General features: G+C 35.7%; 1 protein-coding gene across 16 annotated transcripts in view; it reads right to left on the bottom strand.

Moving 5' to 3' along the window:
• LOC135205702 (uncharacterized) overlaps positions 1–24,501 on the bottom strand; it is a 1,031,110-nt gene that overhangs the window by 68,320 nt on the left and 938,289 nt on the right. For all 16 annotated transcript variants that reach the window (XM_064236823.1, XM_064236798.1, XM_064236782.1 and 13 more), the window contains 3 exons: positions 22,360–22,456; positions 21,277–21,661; positions 17,536–17,692 (listed from right to left, as the gene is read on the bottom strand). In XM_064236823.1, coding sequence (XP_064092893.1) covers positions 17,536–17,692; positions 21,277–21,661; positions 22,360–22,456 — 639 coding nt within the window. The remainder of the gene's footprint in view (positions 1–17,535; positions 17,693–21,276; positions 21,662–22,359; positions 22,457–24,501) is intronic.

Raw genomic sequence — 24,501 nt, 5'->3', positions numbered from 1 at the left:
CTGCTGTCTCACTGATTAGGAGAGAGAGTGTGATGAACAGGGCGGAAATCAACATGGAAAAAAAAAGTCATGTTCGGTGGATTTCCTAACACTTGTGTTCTTTGTCCTTTGTTGAAGTTGAATTTAGAAAGTCAGGTAGTGTCAGGAGAAGTGAAACTTGCAGTTGTTGACAGTTTGCCCGTTGATGGCGTTGACATTATTGTCAGTAATGACTTAGCTTTATCCAGGAATGTGAATCCTGTTGTGAGGGTTATTCCAGTGCCTGAAATGGTAGTAACTAGGTCGGGTTTAGATACAGACAGACTACGGTCATAATTTGTTCGTGGACTCGAACGAGAGTGAGTTCGTGGATTCGAACGAGAGTGAGTTCGTGGATTCGAACGAGAGTGAGTTCATGGATTCGAACGAGAGTGAGTTTGTGGATTCCAACGAGTGTGATAGAGGTGGCGAGGTTGATCTTGGCATGAGTGTGGCTGAGAGACCGGACTCTATCGATGTTGACAGTGATAGCCAAACGGAAGGTGTAGCTGTCGAGAGTAACGTAGTAAATGTACCTGTATCTAGTACTAGTTACGGTGATGAATTAGGCTCTAACATTTTGGATAAGGATGCGCTAATCCAGTTTCAGAGAGAGGATGAGACACTAACCCGAATTTTTGAGTGTGAGCTGGATGATGATCTTGATGATGTGTGTAAGGAAACTTTTTGTTTAAAGGACGAAGTTTTGTGTCGTTATGTTCGTCCTAAGTCAGGTAGTAAAGAGGAAATCACCAAACAATTAGTGGTTCCTAGGAAGCATCGTGAGCTAGTTTTGAAGTAAGCACATGATGAGCAAGGACATTTAGGAGTAAATAAAACTTTCAGGTCTATTAGTAGGGCACACTTTTGTCCTAAAATGAGAAGTGACGTGAAGAGGTATGTTTTAAGCTGTCATGAATATCAAATTGCCGGGAAACCGATTCAAGTAATTCTCAAAGTTCCATTGTGTAATATTCCTTCAGTAGGCGAATCTTTATGGTCGGACCTTCGTCTGTAAGTAAGGGTAGAGAAGATTACATAACTAATCTAGAGTATTATAACAACGATTTAGGAGATGCTTGGCAACTAGCGGAAGAGAATGGAAGCGCTTGGCACTTAGCGAAAGAAAAACGCGAGAGGAAGTCAAGGGGAAACTAAAGGGAAACATGATCTTAGAGCAAAAGAGAGGAGTTTGTGTGTAAGAGATAAAGTTTTAGTACTAGTCCAGAAAGAAGGTCCCTCTTTACCTTATAAGTTCGAAGGTCCTTTTTCAGTGTTAGAGGAGAGGGGAAATTTCCATTATAGAATTAATATGGGTTACAGTAGAGCAAAGTCAATGAATGTAAACTTGCTTCAGAATTATAAAGAACGCCCCATACCTTGGCCACCGCCAGTGCTCTATGTGACAGTGTTACTGAGAGAAATTAGTTTTGATAAAACGCAAGAGGTGTCTTAGCATTTCAAAGTTTAAATCAGAGTTCAGAAAACAGAAAAAGTAAGAGAGAAGGATAGCATTATAGCAGTTAGCCTCTCTGGAGATTTTTCCAGAATGAGTAGCCTAATGAGCATTTTCTATTTTGGCACGAGTGGTTGAGTGAATGGAGAAGTACTAAAGCTTTATGCAGAATTGTTCCCCTGCTGTTTAATTCTTGTTTTAGAAAAAAATAAAATCAGTTGATGTCATTTTTTTCTCTTTTGGGGGGACGTGTAATGGTAATCGCTTCATAGCAAGGAATTACGAGTTAAAAGGAAAGGAAGACGCATCTTCGAGAAGTTCTGCAGCACGTAGGCTTTCGTGCATGTGTTGGAGGCGCCTGTTCTCATGATGGTTCTAGAATCGGCAGGAGTATTGTGGAACTTGACAGGCGCCGACGTGACATGAGGAACGCCGCGATTTCTGATGCAATAGTTCGTCTAAATTCTTCTAAATCGTTCCCGGCGTCTCGGGAGTCTGAGACGTTTGCCGTAAGCCCGCCCCCAGATCACCGTATAAATACGACTAACGAAGTAGGAGAGATCAGAGACCATCAGTTAGTCACAGAGTAAGAGATCATCAGTAAGAGCCACAGATCAGATTATCAGTGAGAGATCAGCAGCAGAGATCGTCAGAGAGAGATAAGAGAAGAAGGAACCAACGAAGGATCAGAGAGAAAAAGGCGCTTGAGAGTTGGTTGAATTCTGGTCAAGTCGTTGTCAGGAGTGGACGAACGAGATATTTTTGACGTTGAGCAAGCCTTGAGAGAAGACACTTTCTACTAGAGATTTCGAGGAGTTCCTGCCCTTCGTGTATCAAGAATAGACATTGCCTTCCGCAGTACAGAGTCAAGAAGACGACTAAAGTTCCATCGTTCTCCTTTGTGAAGCCATCACTTCGAGTCGCAAAGGTAGCCAGCAAGTATTTGAATTACCTCAATTCTTCCACAGTTCACGCATTGTAAGATTTTGCCTTTTTTATGTAAATAGGAGACACCATTTTGTATTTATCTTTGTTAGCAAGCTTGTAAATAAACCATTGTTGTGTTAGTGTTTCTTTCTATATTCGCATCCCCAGTATCAACTATTGGTGTTGAATTCCTTTTTGTTTATTTTACTATCGAACTTGGAGCAGACCTCTCTCTCGGTTCTTAACAGTTTCCCCGCATTATTCGCGGAAAATTCGCATATTCGTGGTATTTTTCTACAAGAAATATCCACAAATTCTTGATTATTTTATCAATTTCATCATAAAATGCACTTTTTATGATAAAACTATTAAATAAACCAAGTATAAAATTTTTTAGTGGGTTTTTCTTGAGTTTTAACTAACAAAATAGGCTGTTTTTAGCAATTTTATAGGGATTCCAACTATTCGTGGGTTCTAACTATTCACGGGGGAGGAGGAGGAGGAGGAGGAGGAGGAGGAGGGAGGAGGAGGAGGAGGAGGAGGGAGGTGAGGAGGAGGAGGAGGAGGAGGAGGTGGTGGTGGTCTGGTACACATCCCCACAAATATGGGGGAGGGGACCACTGTGTGCGTGTGTGTGTGTGTGTGTGTGTGTGTGTGTGTGTATGTATGTGTATGTATGTATGATGTATATATATATATATATATATATATATATATATATATATATATATATATATATATATATATATATATATATATATACACACACACACACACACACACACATATATATGTACACATCCCATGGATTGTGTCTGTGTATATGTATATATATATATATCTATTTATATATATATATATATATATATATATATATATATATATATATATATATATATTATATATATACACAGTTCATGGATTGTGTCTGTGTATCTATATATATATATATCTATATATGTATATATATAAAAGGATATACATAAAATATGTAGAATATACAGTATACATATGTAATTTAATTGTAATAGTCACAATGCCCTCTTAGCTTCTCGAATCCTTTGTGGTTTTTTAGATACCCTTGTCACTACAAAGCCTTAAGTTCCAAGTTCAAAGAAATATGGATGTCCGGTTGCAGAAAACAAACCTGTGATACCATAATCACAACAAGGTCACTCAACGTGACCTCCTCATGATTATGGCCCCGATACCATAATTCCAATGAGGTCACGTTGCCGACTTGAACACCTCATGGTCAGGTCGGTAATATGACCTCATTGTGATCATTGTATTGCGGGTTCATTTCCAGCTAACAGATATCATAATTTCCTCATATTTCTTTGAACTTTGATCTTAAGGCTTTGTAGTGACAAGCGTATCCAAAAAAACACAAAGAATCAAAAAGTTAAGAGTTAAGGTTATTACAATTACACACATACACACACACACATACACACATAAGCAGTCCCCAGTTATCAGCGGGGGTTCCATTCTCAGCAGGTGCTGATAAGCGAAAACCACCATTAACCAAAACTCAGCGATTTAAGGCGCTTACGCTGCCGATAACCTGTTAATGGCAACTCTGTTGGGTATGTTTATAACACCATTAAAAAATTGCCAATTTTATGGTGAAAACTGGATTGCCATTAACTGAGTCCACTCTCTCTCTCTCTCTCTCTCTCTCTCTCTCTCTCTCTCTCTCTCTCTCTCTCTCTCTCTCTCAAGCTATAAAAGATAAAACAAATGTTAAAATTACAAACTTGGCTTAAGAATCAAAAGTTATCCAAATATTATAAAAGACAAGTACAAAAATAGGGACTCCTCCGTATTTTGTACTTGCCTTTTAAAATATTTTTATAACTTTTTAACTTTAATTCTTATCACGAGTTTGTAGTTTTAACTTTTGTTTGATCTTTTTATAACTTGAAAATGGGACTTTTATGTCTTGAAACGTCGCGGTTACAATAAAGTACATATACGTAAAGGGAATAAAGGATTAGCCTTCACCTCACACAGACAGATGTCTACTGGTTGATAGAACCCCCTTCAATTTTCACTATATATATACATATATATATGTACACAGTGGAACCTCGGTTTTCATACATAATCCATTCTGGAACATCAACGAGAACCAAAACAATAATTTCCATAAGAAATTATGTAAATAGAATTAATGCGTTCCAGTCCCCCAAAATATTAACAAAAAACACATTTTAAACACAGAAAAGTATGAGAAATAAATATAAATGAATAATGAAATGAATAATGAACATTTAACATCACTCCTTTATGGAAGACTCTTGTTAGCATATAGAAGATGGAGAGGATGGGAGGGAGGAGGAGAGGTTACTGTTTAGAAGGGGAATCCCCCTCCAGAAGGACTTCAGTCATCATAAACACTTCTGAGGTTACTTCTCTACGTCTTTCAGTGGGCATTGTCTGATTTTACTTCCCCACTTCATTTTTTACTTGCACTAGGACCAGCCTGAGAGTCACTGGACCCTTGATGAATTAAAAAACTGTCCAGAGACATTTGTTTCTGTTGTCTCGTTAAAATTTGCTTGAAATGGTATAAAGCGTTGTCATTAAACATGTTAGCAACACGGATTACAATGTCTTTGTTTGGGTGATGTTTCTCACCAAAATTTTGCACATCACTCCACTTTGCAAACATTTCTCTGATCTCTGAAGTAAGCACAGTATCCCCCCTCTCTTCCTCCTCTGCCATCTGTTGCAGTTCTTGCTGAAGGTCTTGCAGCTCCTTGGTGGTTAGCTCTTCCCTGTGGGCATATCCACTAGCTCTTCCACGTCCTCGACACTCACACCTAAGCCCATGCACTTCCCCAGAGATACAGTAGATTTCACAACAGGTGTAGGGTCGTCAGGGTCAGCCTCAAACCCCTCGAAGTCCTTCTCAAGGTAACACTCTGGCCACAATTACCTCCATGCAGAGTTCATGGATTGGGAAGTCACTCCCTGCCAAGCCTTGGCTATAAGGTTTATGCAATTAAAAATGTTGAAGTGATCCTTCCAGAACTCTCTTAGGGTCAGTTCAGTGTCTGATGTCACTTCAAAGCACCTTGGAAACAGTGTCTTAGTGTATAGTTTCTTGAAGTTCCAGATGATTTGCTGGTCCATGGGCTGGATGAGAGGAATGGTATTAGGGGGCAAGAACTTCACAGTGATGAATTTAAATTCATCCAACAACTGCTGTCTTGGCCTTTTCTCCAAAACAGGCCTGTCTCATCACAATTGAAGACCTATTGTGAGAGGAATCCTTCAGCCTCAAGATACTCCTTGAATTCACCAATGAATTCTTCAGCGGCATGATTATCTGAGCTTGCAGCCTCCCCTTGCCATAAGACCCTGTGGATGCCTGTATGTTTTCCAAATTTTTAAAATCAGCCTCTGCTGGCCTTAAATTCACTAAGAGAATCACATGTTGATGGCATTTTTATACTTAAATCGCTATGCAGCAACCTTGCTTTCTCGCAAATGATTGCTTCAGACACACTATCTTCCATTAACTGTTTTTCGTTAGGATAGTGACGTGACCCCATTCACAACATTAGCTACCTTTATTTCGTCTTTCTTTGCCAGGATAGAGCTGATTGTAAACAGACTTGATGTGCATCCTGGCAAGATCAGTAACACGTGTCCCACTTTCATACTTCAATACAAATTCTTTCTTAAATTCAATTGTATTTCTGACCTCTTTTTCCCAAAGGGGTGGAACTTGCTGCTTTCTTGGGCTCCATGAGGACTTTTGCAATGAGCTTACGGCAAAATTATTACACAAAACACAGGGAACACGTGTGGTGATGCAGATTACTCACATGGAGATGTTTGTTTGATGAGAAACAAAGCCAGAATAGGTGACGGGAGAAAACAGGATGCTTTGTTTGGGTGCTGGGCTCCTGATGGAGCGTTACCGAGAGTACAAAACCTGAGAAACCGTATGATAACAGAGACAAAAAAAAAAAAAAAAAAAAAAAAAAAAAAAAAAAAAAAAAAAAAAAAAAAAAAAAAAAAAAAAAAAAAAAAAAAAAAAAAAGTACAAAAACCGAAACGTACGGTATGGGAGGGGTATGAAAACAGAGATTCCACTGCGTGTGTGTGTGTGTGTGTGTGTATATATATATATGCATATATATATATATATATATATATATATATATATATATATATATATATATATTATATATATATATTATAATGTATGATATAGATATATATATATATGATATATAATATATATATATATATATGATATATATATATATATAGTATGATATATATATATATATATATATATATATATATATATATATACTTATATATATATAATATATATATATATATATATATATATATATATATTATATATATATATATATATATATACATATATATATATATATATATATATATATGTATATATATATAGATATATATATATATATATATATAATATTTTTATATATATATATATATATATATATATAGATATATATACTGCTTTACTTGGTTTCAGTTAAAATGTTGTTGCCTGTATTCACATCCATTTTTTTATTTTTTTTGCCCTGTAAGCAGATGAAATTCCTATCCTTGCTTACAACAATAAAATAAATGAATGAAAAAATAAATTTGCACTGACTAGCAAAATTTTTTGCTTGAAATTATAAATTCTATAAAACAACTTTATATATACGGTTCCACTAATTACGTTAAAATTCGTAATGACACACCCCATTTCACCAAATAGTAGCATCAATTTAAAAATCTGGTCCCCCAAAGAAAAACTATAGCTATCGGCTTCCTCAAAGCGATTTGGTGGGTCTCCTCCGATTGCTGGCGGCTGCCCACATAAATATTCCAACTCAAGTTTGTAGGTATATGAAGGCAGCATAATTTATACAACACGAAACATAATTGGTTTGTTGATTAATTTTCGGCATTATTAAAAAGGGGTAATTCACCAGCGCTCACATTATTATACTCCATCTAGGTTTGAGTCTAAGCATCATAATAATACTGTATATATATATATATATATATATATATATATAATATATATATATATATATATAGTATATATAAATATATATATATATATATATATATATATATATATATATATATATATATATATATATATATATATGTATATATATATATATATATATATATATATATATATATATATATATATATATATATATATATATATATATATATATACAGTAGTACCTCGAGATACAAAAGGCTCAACTTACGAAAAATCCAAGTTACGAAAGCAAAGACGAAAAATTTTACTGCTCTACATACGAAAAGTTTTCAAGATACGAAAGGTTTCTGAAAGTCCGAGATTCGCCCCATAACAATTTTGAAACTCGCGCCGCACCCCGCCATCTTAGTTATCATAGACTCGCCACCATCCTCCTGCTCTCCCATTGATTCCTGATGCTAGCCAAGCCATGAGATCCTTCTCTCTAATTGGACAGCATCCCTCCCATCATGCATCTCTATGCATACGTACTACGTGTTGGCGTGCTTTAGCTCGGCCACTTCGCACCCGAAACTTTACCGTACGCATTCGGCATTCGTTCGCTCCAACGATTTCGTTTAGTAACATAAATTCGTTAGTGATTTTGTTGCAGTACATATTATCGTGTTGTGCGAAGACTGTATTATTACGTATTTGTGTAACTTTACGTAAATTAACGTAGTCATGGGTCCCAAGAAAGTTGAAATTCACGGAAAGAAGCGCATGCTGTCTCTGGAGACAAAGATGGAGATCATAAAGAAGTACGAAGCTGGTATGCGATTGAGTGTGATCGCAAAGGAATACGGCCGTAATCCGTTGACAATAGGCACCATCCTTAAACAGAAGGATGCCATCAAAGCAACTACACCATCGAAGGGCATCACTATTTTGTCCAGCAAGAGGAGCCATGTGCACGACGAGATGGAACAGCTGCTCCTCGTCTGGATAAAAGACAAAGAAATCGCTGGCGATACAGTAACGGAGACGGCAATCGCTCACAAGGCCAGTGCTATTTTCGGCGATTTGATTGCGCAGGCGGAAGACGACGGAGGGGAAGGGACTTCAACGCAAGCCCCAGAGTTCAAGGCTTCGCATGGCTGGTTCGAGAAATTCCGTAAACGGACTGGCATCCATTCGGTGGTGCGTCATGGGGAGGCTGCCAGCTCGGACACGAAAGCAGCCGAAGCATTTAAGAAGACTTTCGACGAGATGATGACCAAGGAAGGCTACAGTTCTCAGCAGGTTTTCAACTGTGATGAGACTGGCCTTTTTTGGAAAAAAATGCCTCGTCGGACATACATCACGGAGGAAGAGAAGAAGCTACCCGGGCATAAGCCTATGAAAGACAGGCTTACGCTCGCACTTTGTTCGAACGCCAGTGGGGATTGCAAGGTGAAGCCCCTACTGGTGTATCACTCCAAGACTCCTCGAGCCTTCAAGGCCCACAAAGTGTTGAAGGAGAAGCTTCCAGTGACGTGGAGGGCTAATGCAAAAGCCTGGGTAACGAGGCTTTTGTTCACTGAGTGGGTAAATCTGTGTTTCGGCCCGACTGTGAAGAGTTTTTTGCAAGAGAAGCGCCTCCCCCTGAAATGTCTGCTGGTGTTGGACAATGACCCTCCCCACTCCTGGCCCTCGAGGAAGATATCCTAGCGGAGTATTCCTTCGTTAAGATTCTTTTTCTTCCGCCCAACACCACCCCTCTCCTCCAGCCCATGGACCAGCAAGTGATAGCGAACTTTAAGAAGCTGTACACGAAACATCTTTTCAAAAGATGTTTCGACATCACCGATACCACAAACCTCACCTTGCGTGAATTTTGGAAGGAGCATTTTGACATCGTCATATGCATCCGACTCATCGACCAAGCTTGGCAGGAGGTTTCGAGGCGAACCTTGAATTCCTTGTGGAGGAAACTCTGGCCTGATGCCGTATCCGACCGAGACTTCGAGGGATTCGACGTGGGCGAAGCTGGTGCTGCTGAGTCCGAAACAGTTGACGATCCCGAAACTGTTTCGCAACCAGATCTTGACGAGATCGTTGCACTCGGCAAGTCCATGGGGCTGGTCATTGACGAGGACGACATCAACGACCTTCTCGAGGAGCACCAAGAGGAGCTTACGACGGATGACCTGAAGGAGTTGGAGGCCATGCAACATAATGTCGTTCAAGAGGAGTTCTCCAGCAGCGGCGATGAAGAGGAGGAGCCTATGACAACAGCAGAAATTAAGGAGGTCTTAGCTGCTTTTCATAAAGGGCAATCGTTCATAGAAAAAAGACACCCCGAAAAGGCTCACACAGGTCGTATGCTTGCGCAGTTCGATGACGTTTGCCTGAGTCGTTTCAGGAACATTGTCAAAAGCAGGCAGAAGCAATCTTCCTTGGATAGTTATTTTTTAAAGAGGCCTTCAGCATTAGCAGGAGTAAGCAAAAAGGAAGAACCAGGTGATAAAAAACAGAAAGTTGAAAGCAAAAAGGAAGAACCAAGTGATGAAAAACAGAACGTTGAAAGTGGTGATGAAGTTGAAATTCTGAAAAAAAAAAAAAAAAAAAAAAAAAAAAAAAAAAAAAAAAAAAAAAAAAAAGCCTACATAAAAGTAAAAAAAAAAGTTAAAAATAAAAAAGAAAAAAAAAAAAAAAAAAAAAAATGTACGTAATTTTTAGATTTTTGTAAGTTAAGTGTTACAGTTTTGTTAATGTTTTTCGTAAATCGGGATTTTTAAATTTTATTTTTATAGTTTTCCTTAAATTTTTTATGTTTTCATAAAGTTAAGTGTACGTACATACGTACGTTATCTGCCGTTTGTCCTCCTCCTCCTCCTCTGCCGCCACTTTCGGAGATAGCCTCACTCAAAAGGTAAGCTTCGACATTTTACGTTACAGTAATAATATTTTCTTTGTACACTAAATTAAATACACGTTTATTTAAGCAGGTTTGGATTTTTATTCTTAATTTAGGTATTGAATGGTCCAAATTGTTGTAGTATTTCATTGTTTATAGGTCAATTTAGCTTTATTATGAAATTTAATGGGGTGTTTTTTGGAGGGCTTGGAACGGATTAGCCATTTTTACATGTAAAATGTGTTCCAAGATACGAAAAACTCATTATACGAAGGCCGCCTCGGAACGGATTAATTTCGTATCTCGAGGTACTACTGTATATATATATATGTATATATATGTAATATATATATATATATATATATATATATATATATATATTATATATATATATATATATATATATATATATATATATATATATATACGTATATATATATATATATATCATTATATATATATATATATATATATATATATATATATATATATATATATATATATATATAATATATTATATATATACACCGTATATACTCGCCCGATCTCGCATATTATGTGACCCCCAAATTTTCACCCTTAAAAAATGATTTTATCAAGTATCTCACGTATCATACGAGTTAAATTTACGAGACCTAATAACAATAGGCTAACCTCTTTTCCTCCTCTATCTATTCCATTTTTATTAGGCTAACCCCTTTTGCTCCATCTCTTAATGTATCCCATCTTCTAGTTAAGTTTAAAAAAGTAAAAGAGAATGTCAAAAGTATCATTAGTAATGATATACTTGTTTTGAAAATGCATACAGTCAGAAACAGCTGATTTCCTATGAACAACCAATCCGTAATAACAGCTTTTTCCTTGCATTTCACGATAGTAAAAAATTACCATAATTGTTACAAATGGCCGAGTGACGCAAAAACCTCATAAATACCCAGTTTTACTAAGATTGTACTGTTATACCCTATCGGCTCCTTCTTGGCGATTTGGGAGGGGTCCCTACGTTGCCAAATGTACTTCTCTCGAATTTTTAAAGGCCTACCCTTCCCATTTACCCCTTTTTAATCCGTGAGGCTGTCTAGGAGGTTTACCCTCCTTGGCGTTTGTTAATGTCTCATGGGAGCAATATACTTCTGGGGGTTCCCTGTTGCCTCTCCTTCGAAAATATTTCCATTCTTCCAGGTCTCTGTTTTTCATATATGTTTAATTAAATCTCTTTTAGGACCTTTCTTGTGATTATCATAAGCCACTAAATATATTATATATATATATATATATATATATATATATATATATATTATATATATATATATATATATATATATATATAATATAATAAGAGGAGAGAGAGAGAGAGAGAGAGAGAGAGAGAGAGAGAGAGAGAGAGAGAGAGAGAGAGAGAGAGAGAGAGAGAGAGAGAGGAGAGAGAGAAGAGAGGCATAAATATACAAGTGAAATTATCGGCAGCTATTCAATTTATCATCTTTATATAATATACTCCCTCTTTTCCTTTCATTAAGAAGTACTCATAACATTTTTTCTATTCTTATATCTTCATAAGGGTTTGTCAAAACAAATAAATTATTATTGAGTCATGAATGTCATATAGTGATAATAATAAACAAGAATGACAAGACTATATATAAGATAATATTACGGCACGTATAAATACAAAACTTTTAAGAAACAATTCGTTATATATATAAGTAAATTAATGTTGGGAACTGAAAAGAATATATGAGAGAGAGAGAGAGAGAGAGAGAGAGCTATTGACATTTAAAAAGGATTGTGTATGTAGAGTAGACAGATAAGAGAACGCAGCAAATGTACATAGTAGGTTACACAAATAAGATTATCGGCAGTTATTTAATTTATATAATCATAATATGGTCCTCCGTTACTTTCCAGTAAGTATTCATAACATTTTCCATGTTGTTTGTAAGGCGACAGACTCCTTAATGAGTCAGTGACAGTGAGTGTTTTGACGAGCTTCCCTTGTGGAGGCGCGGGCTGTTTGACATCTTTATGCCCTGAGGTCAGCTTAACACCTGAGAGAAGAACTGGCAACGCTGGAAATTTTTTTTGCCATGTTTAAGAATAAACTTGTTGTTTTATTGTTATAAAATACTAGAAAATTACGAGGGCTTTTAATAATTGCCAAAATTAATCAACAACCAATTATGTTTGTGTTGTATAACTTATGCTGCCTTCATATACCATAAAACGTTGAGTTGGAATATTGTATGTGGCAGCGCCAGCAACGGAGGAGACCAAACCCAAATCGCCTTGAAGGAGCCGATAGACTATAGTTTTTTCTTTGGGGGCACCAGATTTTATTGATGCTACTATTTGGTGAAATGGGGTGTGTCATTACGAATTTTAGTAATTAGTGGAACCGTATATATAAAGTTGTTTTATAGAATTTATAATTTCAAGCAAAAATTTTGTAGTCGTGCATTTATTTTTTCATTCATTTATTATTATTTTGTAAGCAAAGATAGGAATTTCATCTGCTTACAGCAAAAAAAAAAAAAAAAATGGATGTGAATACATGGCAACAACATTTTAACTTGAAACCAAGTAAAGCAGTATATATACGTATAATGTAGACCATTGCAAAAAATCCTTAACATACATATGTGGTTTTCAGATTTGTAAAGAGAACATCCCACTTCGCACGATAGTAGAACCAATAAATTGTCCGTCCCCCCAAAAAAATCCCCATTCTGTTAACAAAATTATTGGGTAAATTACAGTACTACTGTATACTATGGTCTACCCATTGCAACCCAAAATATGTAAGTCCTTTTCCGCACAACTTAAGTTGTGACATGCTCTTGCACAGGAATAAGTATACAGACCAGATGTTTACAAACAAGTGCATGTAGAGATCATCAAGAAATACTCATGTTTTTTTTTTTTTTATGTATCTATCATTATAGATCTATCTGTCATTATATAGATTTAAATATTAGCTAAGATTTCCTGAGTGACTATAAAAATGACTAGAGTTTGGGCTGTATATGAATGCTTTTCCAGAGTAAACTAAAAGGAACAATTTCATTCCATAATATCCCCAGACGGATTAATTTCTGCAGGTGACAGGATCCAGTTGTTTATGAAAAAAGCTGTGATATGCAGTTTACATTTTGAAGTGAATGCATACGAGAGAAATCTAATGTATAAATTACTAGATCAGTAAGTTACTAAAGCATTTAGAAGAAACCTTAACCAAGAAAAAAGAAAATCCAACACAAGCACACACACACACACACACATATGTATGCGTGTGCTTGTGTTGGATTTTCTTCTTTCTTGGTTAAGGTTTCTTCTGATCTAGCACTTAATACATTAGGTTTCTCTCTTATGCATTCACTTCAGAATGTAAGACTAATGATCTTGTGCGGAAAAGGACTTATTTTGGGTCGCAATGGGTAAACCATAGTATACAATACTGTAATTTACCCAATAATTTTGTTAACAAAAGGGGGACTTTTTTGGGGGGAGGGGGGCGGACAACTTACTGACGCTATTGTACAAAGTGGGATGTTCTCTTTACAAATCTGAAATCCATATAGTATGTTAAGGATTTTTTGCAATTGGTCTACATTATATACTGCTTTACTTAGTTTCAAGTTAAAATGTTGTTGCCATGTATTCATGTCCATTCTTTTTTTTTTTTGCTGTAAGCAGATGAAATTCCTATATTCGCTTACAAAAAAATAATAAATGAATAAAAAAATAAACACATGAGTACACAATTTTAGCTTGAAATGGTAAATTCTATAAAACAACTTAATCCCTTAAAATGGCAAAAACTTTATATATATAGTTCCACTAAAATTCGTAAAGACAACACCTCTTTTCACCAAACAATAGCATCAATAAAATCTGCTGCCCCGAAAGAAAAAACTTACAGTACAATATTAGCAAAACTGGGTATTTATAAGGTTTTTGCGTCACTCGGCCATTTTAAACATTCAATGGATTTTTTCAATGCCTTAAAGAACCTAGAGAGCCTTTCATACTGTAAGTTTCAACATAACTTCACAATCACACACATCCCGTTGGATTAGGTATTCAAGTTTAAACTGATGAAAAAAGAAGATAGTCTAGTTGAGTGTCACTGACTCATTTTAATTATGATGGCTAAACTTACAGATAGACTATCAGAGTAACTATGGGTCCTTCCTTATCTCTCATTCTCGAAAAATTATACAGAAACTATACGGAATTTTATGAAGTAGTTACTACACACCATTAACAGGTGACCGGACAAGTTACTGTAAACAATTTTGCTGTGGGGCAATTAGCCATAGGACTATATGCCATAAGACAATTCGCCATACGGATATTTTACAGCAATGACATTTTGCTGTAATACATATGAAAATACGTAAGAATTTAAAAAATATTATTAGGGTCATACACTAAAAAGTTAAGCTAAAAATACTAAAAGCTAAAAATCATGTACGTTGGTTGTAATTACATGCAAACAATGTTTTTTATTTTAATCATAATGCATGACATTGCTTAGTATACACTTATAAACATCTTTTTAATTTTTCGTGGTTGAAGTTCCTCTTTTTGTTGCATTGATTACCTTTTTTTTAGATATAGAAATTTCCATATGTCTGGATGAGTATTTGTGACAGATGCTTGCAGCACAATATGGAAACCTACTCCATTGTTGGTGTTAGCTGGCTGATTTAGGGTTTTTTCATGCATACTCCAAAGACTGATAGAAAAAGTAGGACTCTACGTCTAAGAGCTCACCTGCACCTCTCCTCACTAATCTAATGCGTTTCAAAATATGCCACAAGTTCTTGTGATAAGTTATCATCATCCACAAACTCTATTAATGCAACAATGGTATTTGGAGGCAGGATGAATGCAATTGCCATAAGGTACTTTACTTTTGTGTTAATATCCCAATCAGTTTGATATTGCACCTTAAGCCCTATATGTATCTGTCCCCTTTCTGTAAAATGAAAACAAAATAAAATAAAAATTAAAAAAACAGCCTGTTACATTTGCTGATGGAAAATTGTCTTACGGACTCTAGAAAATCTTGAACCTTTTGAAAAAACCTATTGTAAGTGTCAAGAGCCTTATTCGGAAGGAGACTGTAAATTCATGGGATGCATAAATGTCCTATGGACATGTATACGTAATATAAAACTGACAATAGATTTTAGGACAAACCTTAAATGTTCCATTACATCCCCAATTTATATGTACTTCTAGATCGTGTAACTCAGCAGTTGTACCAAAAATCAAGACTTTTCGTCATTCACCCTACTATCATAAAGTAAAAATCTACTATCCTGTTCTGTAGACAGGTAAATTCTTTGTAAATTACATAACCGATTCTTGATCTATTATCTAATGTTTCTGATAAACTTATTGCTTCTTGCATTTTTTTGTTGGTTAGGACTCAATGGGTATGTATGCTCATTTACAATTTTACGAATAAAAATCACTTCACTATTCAGTATTGTATAAACTCTTGCTTTACAGTTTGTATCAATGCACTTCCAATAAATAAAGTTAGTCGTCTACGAGCTTAGCATAACCTCTGCTGCTTTTGATAGCATAAGGCATCGTACAGGTTTAAGTTTCAACTTTTAGAGAAAAATAATGTAAATAATGTAAACAGTTGAGGTAACCTCCCAAAATAAAGTTTTTGTTTTTGAATTTTCAAGAGTAATTGTTAAACGACCTTTCTGCTTCTAAATTCTCATTATAGCAAAATATCACTGTGACGAAATATCTGTACGGCAAATTGTCTTACGGAGAATAGTCCTACTGCCAATTGTCCTATGGCAGAATGTCTTATTGTGAATTGTCCTGGATCCCATAAACATAGTAGTATTATGGAAGAGATATGTGGAAGACAATTTTGCTCTTTTCAACACAGAATATAAAAACTTTATGTTATACATATATACATTGATTGAAAAAATCAATGGAATGGAACTATCAATAAAGTTCATAACTAAAAACATATACATATGGACATTTGGGAAAACCAAAATACTGAGGCATTTGAAATAAAAACATATAGTACAGGAAAAGAGCTCTCACAGATGCTTAATTACATTATTTTTATACCACAGAGAAAGATGAACCACAAGGTACTAGTAGGTTTAATCCTGAGAACTTTAAGAATATGCAATCCAAAACATAGGAAGATGTTAAGCACAGAAAATTAGATTTAGGAAACTCACATAATCAGAATGGTTCACAGATGGGGCTATGGTCTTACTTACTTAGGGGAAATCTAGGAAAAATTTGGATGTGTAAAAGTAACACATAAAAGCAGCACAGTAACCATACAAGACAGAAACATTATATCACCTGTATACTGTCAGGATAAAAATTATACATACACTGGGTATTAGCATTTGCTGAGGGTAATGTGATATAATGTTTATCATTACAACACAATGCTTGGCCATAAGATCAGTTAAGAGAATTCTTTGACATTAGTCTGGTCACCATGGAGCTCTGGATAGATCATGGATAGGGCAATCCTTTAGGACTCAACAGCAACTACCGAAAATAGGTTTTTTATACATTAAAACCTGCTTTAGCTTTCCTTAAGGAGTAAAACCTCTGAGTATATGGAACAGTGTAATGGAAAAAGGAGTTTTCTGTTCAGTGCGGAGCACATCTGTCATAGAAATTCTAGCATGGACATCACACTTATAATAAAAATGTTTCCATCGCCCTATTATTTATAAGATAAAGAATATAAAGTAAAGCCATATAATGTTACTCTTTTCACTTCTAGGAACTTATCATTGAACATACTAATTTCCAAATTACAGAAATCCATCTAATAAAAAAGAACAACTCAATCTGGGACAAATTATCTTTGCGTTCAGCTTACTAAAATTAGATTTTGAGAACCGATTAACTGAATATTGTTTCTGTTTCTGTGAACTAAAAGAAGTGGATCTAATCTCCACTTTTTACTATGTATATTATTGCATATTTTCAAAATCTTTTTGGTCCTTGACAAAGTTACATAAGTACAGTATACGTATCACATAAGGATAAAAAATCATACGAAAACGGTAAGAAAAATAATGTTAAAAAAGTTTGGTATGGTACATTTCTATCAAGCTGATTATAGTGAATTCACTTGGCAGCTAAAGGGAATTCACTGTGCTATATAGCATGCACTTGAACCATGAAAATGTTTATCTAATTAAGCAATACCAAGATCATTAGTCTTACAGTTGTGACGCTGTTTCAGAGATGTGATCCAAATCTTCATCTCCAAGGGTGAGTGTTTCATCTTGAACAGATTCTATTGTGGTCCTGGAGAAGAATGCATCAAAGGTTTCATCATCTGCTTGGGGTACTGAAACACTTGTTCCCTCGATGACAACGTCTGATAAAAAATATATTACAAAATTACACTAAGCAGAATAAATAGGTTTTACATTTTATAGCAGAATTTTTTTGTTAAAGAATTAAACCAGGTATGGCTGAAATCCTTCAGACCATAATTACACCCACAATAATTATCTGAACAAACTGGGTTAACAACAATCCTATGATTGTAACCAAAAAAATTTTGTTTCACTGTAATACTACCATAGGCAGTCCCTGGTTATTGGCAGATTTGATTGATGGCGATCCAGTTTTATGGTGCTTGCTTAGTGTCATAAATTGCAAAGTTACGGTTAATGGAAGTTTTCGCTCATTGGCACCCTGCCAATAACTGGGGAGTGCCTTATCATATTTCACAATTATATCATGTCTACAAAATGGAAAAATAAAGGAACAGTAGGTATCATTTTACAAACAATAAAACACTGAATTTGAGGGGACTGCACAATGGCGTGCCCAGCTTGGCTAGAATACAGCATCCTACATGAGGCTAGGTTAGGATGCATTAGTCAGAAGCAGTAAGGTTAGGTGTTGGCATTCATATTGGAAGTCATTTGGTATTTTGTAAATATTCTTTGAAGACTGTAATACAAAATACCATCAATCAAGTTTGCTGTCCTGATATCCAAAATTTGGGGTCTGATGTGTATCTCTGTTATCAGCATGTATTGCAATAAACATTTAAATGATAAAAAAAATGCAGTAAACATCTGGTCCCATAAGTAAGATTAATTTTTCTTCAGCATACAGCATACACATTTTCTGTTTTACATGAAAAGAAATATATCCTCATTATTAACAATATAAAAAATCTATCCAGTATAGAAAGATATGAAATTTATGTGCCACTATCTTCTATCTTGTGTACATATTTCTGCCTGAATCCATATCTGGTTTTCATTTTCATTTATGACTTTTTTCCCCTTATGTTCTGGATTTTCCTAGTGGTCTTTGTCCTGCTACTACCATATATATATCAGTATGACTTTTCTGAGGAACATTATGCAAATGAAGAATTAGTAGAAAGAAGTGGTATTAATAGGCTGGAAAAAAGAAGAATTAGTAGAAAGAAGTGGTATTAAGAGGCTGGAAAAAATACCAAGATCTAAAAGACTGAAATGGCTTGGACACATGGGATGAACGGGGGTGTAGGAGAAACAGTTGGTCAGGAAAGAACTATATATGGAAGTAGCACAACAAAGAACCCACGAAATCAAGGAGAAGGGGGATAGATGAAGACCTACAACTGAAAGGAGTCAGGAAGAAAGGGAACAGGACAGAGAAATATGGAAAAACTCAATTTATATCTAATCCCCTAAAGGGAAAATCTAACGCATAATCAATTATGACAACAATGATGACCCTCACCATTATGTATTCATCACATGCCCAGATTATCTCTATGTCTGAGATATGAGTCTGTAAAATGACCTCTGGAAACCACAGCTCCCTATAATTTTGTCACTTTTCAAGATACTAACGAGGGTAAATAACTCCAGGTGAAGATATTTGTGCAAATATTGAAGAAAAATCATGATGAAAGTTGATTTAAGAATAGTCAACTACTGCAGCAGCGAAGTATAACTCCTTAATCAGTGTTCACAATAAAAGCACATACAGCTTAAGAATTTTAAGAAGTTAAAAGTCTGTCAGGTCACAAAAAGATTTCTGTAATACAATACCCATCATACTTAAATGGTGGATAAGGATTTAAAAATTACAGAACTTGGAGGGTAAAATAAAATGGCAAGTGTTCTAATACTTGGCTTAATGAATATTAGTACTGTGTCTCATCCCAATGATAAAAACCTCAAATGTAACTAATACCAAAACCCAGTTGACATTAAGATTACTCTCAAAATATAAGGAAGCTGACAACTTAGGCTACTTTGTTATATTGCATAACCATGAGCTCTAATATAACCTGTCTGAGCCAATGAAAAAAGCATTTCTTGGCCCTTGCTTCATGGAACATCCAATGGAAAGAAATTTTGGACAGAACAGATCCTCTCTAGTCTTTGGCTATTGAAAGATTAGGATAAATACCTCTACTGGGCAAAGGAGAGTTTACTTTTTGTTTCAAGTTTGTTTTGTGAGAGACTGACATGCAAAAGGTTCAGCAGTTTGGTTGTTGCTACTTAGCAGCTTGTGTCTTTCCTGCAGAGATGCAGGAGTCAAACCTTACTGTTTTCCCGTCTTTGGTGTAACTGATTTTACTGGAGAAAGCATGATTTTGCTGATTGTCTAAAAGATGTAAAAGCCGAGGGACAGACAATCTTCTGAGAAGCCTCCTTTCTTGAAATATACTGTCATAACCATTTAAATTCCTCTAAAGACCCCATTTAGAGTAATAAAGCTTAAAGAGTCAAGGAGGAGACCAGGGTCTTTGAAACCTTTCCAGAAAAGGAACACAAAGCAATCTAAGCAATTTCTAGTCCACTGACACCAACAGCAATTGCTGTGACGTGCATAAATCTGGAAAAGGCTCTGATTTCCTATCAAAACTTGTAAAGAGGACGAGAAGCTGAAATAATGCGGTTGTCATGGTGTCTGTCTTGTTTATCAATCATAAAAGCCCCTTTGTTACTATGATTGATCACAAAAATAATAAACAAACATGAAATTGAAAATAGATGGATTCATAAACAAATAACACTTTTATAGGGGAGGTGGATGAGTGAAGCCTCTTCCTTGGAGACAGGTCAAGTCAAACTCAAGACAGTTGAGGAGTATACAAGATGAAAGAGCATCTGAGAAAAAGTTATATCTGAAATGTGTACGATGGAACTTAATCAGAGACTAGTGATGCCTGAATGGCATTCAATAGAGCAACAAGTCAGTCGTAATAATTGCAGACAAGTGCAACATGAAAAAGGGCAAACCAGCAACCCCAACATCCACAAATTCAATTCACAATTTCAGCACAGCAATAGCTAAAATTCATATGGGTCAGTAACTATGGTTGCATGAATTGGTGGACCATGCACATCAAATTCGTAATCAAAGCACAACCTAACAGCAACTTTAAACAAGTAATGTCAAATTAGAAGCACTTGCACAATCTTCTTGTATTATACAACCATCTTACAAAGCCCTCATTATTTTATAGATATACGTACATGTAGATCTACTTTTTCTTCTCACATGATCTTTTATGTTAAGATTGATACTGCCAGACCTGCAGTACTGAAAGAACTAATGCTAATTGGTGCACAATTATGCAGATAACTACTATAACTGTTCCAGACCAAACAGGCATACATCATACTTTCCTGTTCACTTGGACCAAATGCTCACAATATTCAACATTCAAAATTTTTCAAAATTGTATGCATATACCATATTATCAAATAAATTCCTTATAATTCTGTTAGCTATTTAGATTAACCGAAGTAGGGGTTGGCACCATATAAAAAATACAAAAGACATTCCAGATTGAAATGGCACGGCTTCTCAATGTACGCTATCCTCAGGTATATCTTGATAATTCTGAGTGTTGAGCTGAACAACAAACAAAAAGTTAACACATTAGACCCCAAGAAAAAATCTGTGCAATAAACTAACCATTCGTAAGGAACCTACCATTTTTCTCATTATCATTTGGAGAGGAGAAACTTCTTCTGAAATCCTTCCTCGATGCAACTGGGCTGGATTTATTCAAGATAGATGGAATATTTCCTCCAGTTTTACTTTTGAAGATCTTCTGGCAAGGTGATCTCTTCTTGCGTTCTGCTAAAGGACTACCTGTTGGCGTACTTAACAGATCTGGTGAAACTGTGACTTGTGGACTTCCACCACTGAGAAGTGATGGCACATTAGATGCAGACTGAGAAGCAATTTTATGGGCCACTGTAAACTTGGCAGCATCTGACTGAGTAACTCGACCTCTCCACTGCTGGGATGATGTTTCAAGGGCAGACATTCTTTCCATAAGACTGACAGGTCTTTCTCGTTGGCCAACTGAAGACTGTGAATAGTAAAGACATAATGCTTGTTGTACTTGATCTACCATTATATAATACAAAGGTTGCTATTTGAAAAAAAAAACAGATTCTATTATACAAGAGTCTACGATATAAAAGTAACAGAAACAACTTTTGCAAGTCTGCGACTATCTAAAATATAGGGAAGATATGATCTTAAAAATTGTTAAATAATATATATGTATATCAATAATTTGTTACTATTACGATATATTTCTTGTGGCTCGTTCCAGTACATACATTTTCATTATTTCACCTGCAACAGCAATTAATCTTTCGTGTAAGCAAGTTATTTTCAATACATAATTATACTTTCCTTAACTGCGCCTTTGATAAAATTCTTAACTATCATATATCTTGAGACTTTGGGACATCCGCTAAGCAGTGCAGTACTTTGTTCTCCTCATGTCAAGTCATTTCTTAAGTATGTAATGAACGTTATTTCTGTAAGGGGTTGTCTTTCCAGCAAGATTTCCATCTTGTTTAACAAATGACTACGATACGTATTTGGTCATCCAATTTGTCACTCCATCTTGCCAAATTTCTAATAAAACTGGTTTGCCATATTTGAGTTTTTCTTATATAAACCTTAATTCCATCATTTCAATGTTACCACAACTCTCTCAAGAAAGGAAATGAGTGAATTATAATCTGCACTATTTGTGGCTCCTCTTTTTCCTACCTTCGGCCTGAGTTTGACCTCAGAGTTGGCGTCACTGCCGTCCTTCTTGACTCTGCTTTTCCATCCATCCTCCCCATTCTTTTGTAGAGCCGCTAATCTGTTAAAGGAGAAGCAAGTACTCAATGAAAAGGAAGTAGATCTCATCGCATCGCAGCGTGTCAACAAGAATATAAATCAAACACAATACATAGCGGTTTTTACAAACTCCTTTTATGGACTAAACAATAAAGACCATCAACATGGACAAAGCAACCGTTTGCCTTGAGGCTTTTCACTGACTGGATTGCCCGGTCACAGAGCAGCAAAATTTCGAAAACTATTCCACAAATATAAAGATTTCACATCGTTATAACATGAGAGTAACAATTGTTAAAAAAAGTCAGCGACAAGGTGCACAAAACAGATGCGAGGAATGGATCATTACAAGCAGCAGCTAGTCAGGTACAGTTTAAATGCAGAATATACGTTTGCATTACTATAATACCATGCAGAAATAAAACATTTCATCGTGACGTTTTAAACGTGAAAGTGTATAAGAAAAAGGCAGCAAACCCCCAAACAAACTAGACTCCTTCGAATAGAGACGGCACAAAAGTTGATCATTTGTACGAGAGAAAATTAATATGGATACCCATTCGTTTTGGAACTTAATACAGAATCTTAGGAGTTTATCCCTAATACGATTTGAAGCTAACGTACTAAAAGATAGGTACTGGAACATGTGTTCAGCTATCAAGAAATAATAGAAATAAATTCAACAGGAATAAAATATAAAATGTTTCTATAAGCATCGTCAGAGCATGAAAGTCTGTCTGAAGGAAGATATCAGTAAAGGCAAACTGCAGTGCTACTCTAAACATGTTGAGCGTGGCAACTATGGAACATCTTCATTCCTGTCATACAGTTTTGCATAATAATAATAATAATAATAATAATAATAATAATAATAATAATAATAATAATAATAATAATTGCCATTTAAATTATCTAGCATTATGAAAAATAACTAGAACTCACTTGTTTATTTTTGCCAGATTAAATGTAAGATGCTAGTCTATCAATCTATTTACTTATAAATATGAAAAAGACGGGCGGAATGAAAAGAAAAGAAAAAGGTATAGTAACTGAGTTGACGTGAGCAGTTCCCGGCGCCTTCCTAGAATTGAAATGCAGGCGGGCGCGAAGACTCCCTCACAAACACGCGGGGGCGTTGCACTTCAAAGTCCAGTAAATAAGTGCAAAGGCGCGACTACTACAAAGGTCGAAACAACACGATGAATAATAAATCGAAATCTAAGTTCTATGAAACAGAGAATGAGGATCTTTCAATTCTCAATTTCACGGGTCCCGTGACAAAATGGATTACAAGAACAAACAAACAAATAACAGATGCACCGAAGTTTCTTTGGCGCAATTGAGTTTTCTGTATAGCGTATAAAGTTGTGAGCCGCGGCCCATGGAGGGTGGACGATCAACATTGTCATTTGCAGCCCTGTAGTCTCAGCAGTTTTTAAGATCTGAGGGCGGACAGAAAAAGTGCTGGCAGAAAAAATTCGGACGGACAGACAAAGCCATCTCAATAGTTTTCTTTTACAGAAAACTAAAAGACTGGTTTTTGAACTTGAAAGTACAAAGCAAATTAACGCTAACGCTTGAATCATATCACACATTTCAAATACCCAACATCACGTGAGATTTGAAAGGTAATGCCAGAGAAATGCTAAAATAGTAAGAACTTTCCAACCACAGTATCCAAGGCATAAATAGTATACCATCTTTTCAATGAGAACATAAAAGCCAGAGGATGGTGGCACACATCACCCCGAGGCCACCTCATTATTCAGGTAATACAGGGCTTCAAATGTTGATGACTCCCCATCTTCCAACATTACATAGTTCACAGTTATACTTCTGATCGTACTTATGAATCGTAGGGCAAAAACAATGACTGCAGTCATAATGGATAACAAAGTCTTGGACGCGCATACAAAATGAACGCTACAAGACAAGGTCACAGCTTGAGCTGCTCTTGTAACAGTCAGCAGCCCAGCGATACTTCATGGCAACAAAAGTTGCGGACATTCAGTAGCACTACCCCCTTCCCCCTTCTTGAGATATAAAATATTTACACAAACAGTTTTC

Source organism: Macrobrachium nipponense, chromosome 11, assembly GCF_015104395.2.
Source record: "Macrobrachium nipponense isolate FS-2020 chromosome 11, ASM1510439v2, whole genome shotgun sequence".
Classification (NCBI taxonomy): domain Eukaryota; kingdom Metazoa; phylum Arthropoda; class Malacostraca; order Decapoda; family Palaemonidae; genus Macrobrachium; species Macrobrachium nipponense.
Note: the sequence above shows the minus strand (reverse complement) of the source record. Positions and strands in the feature narration are given on the sequence as shown.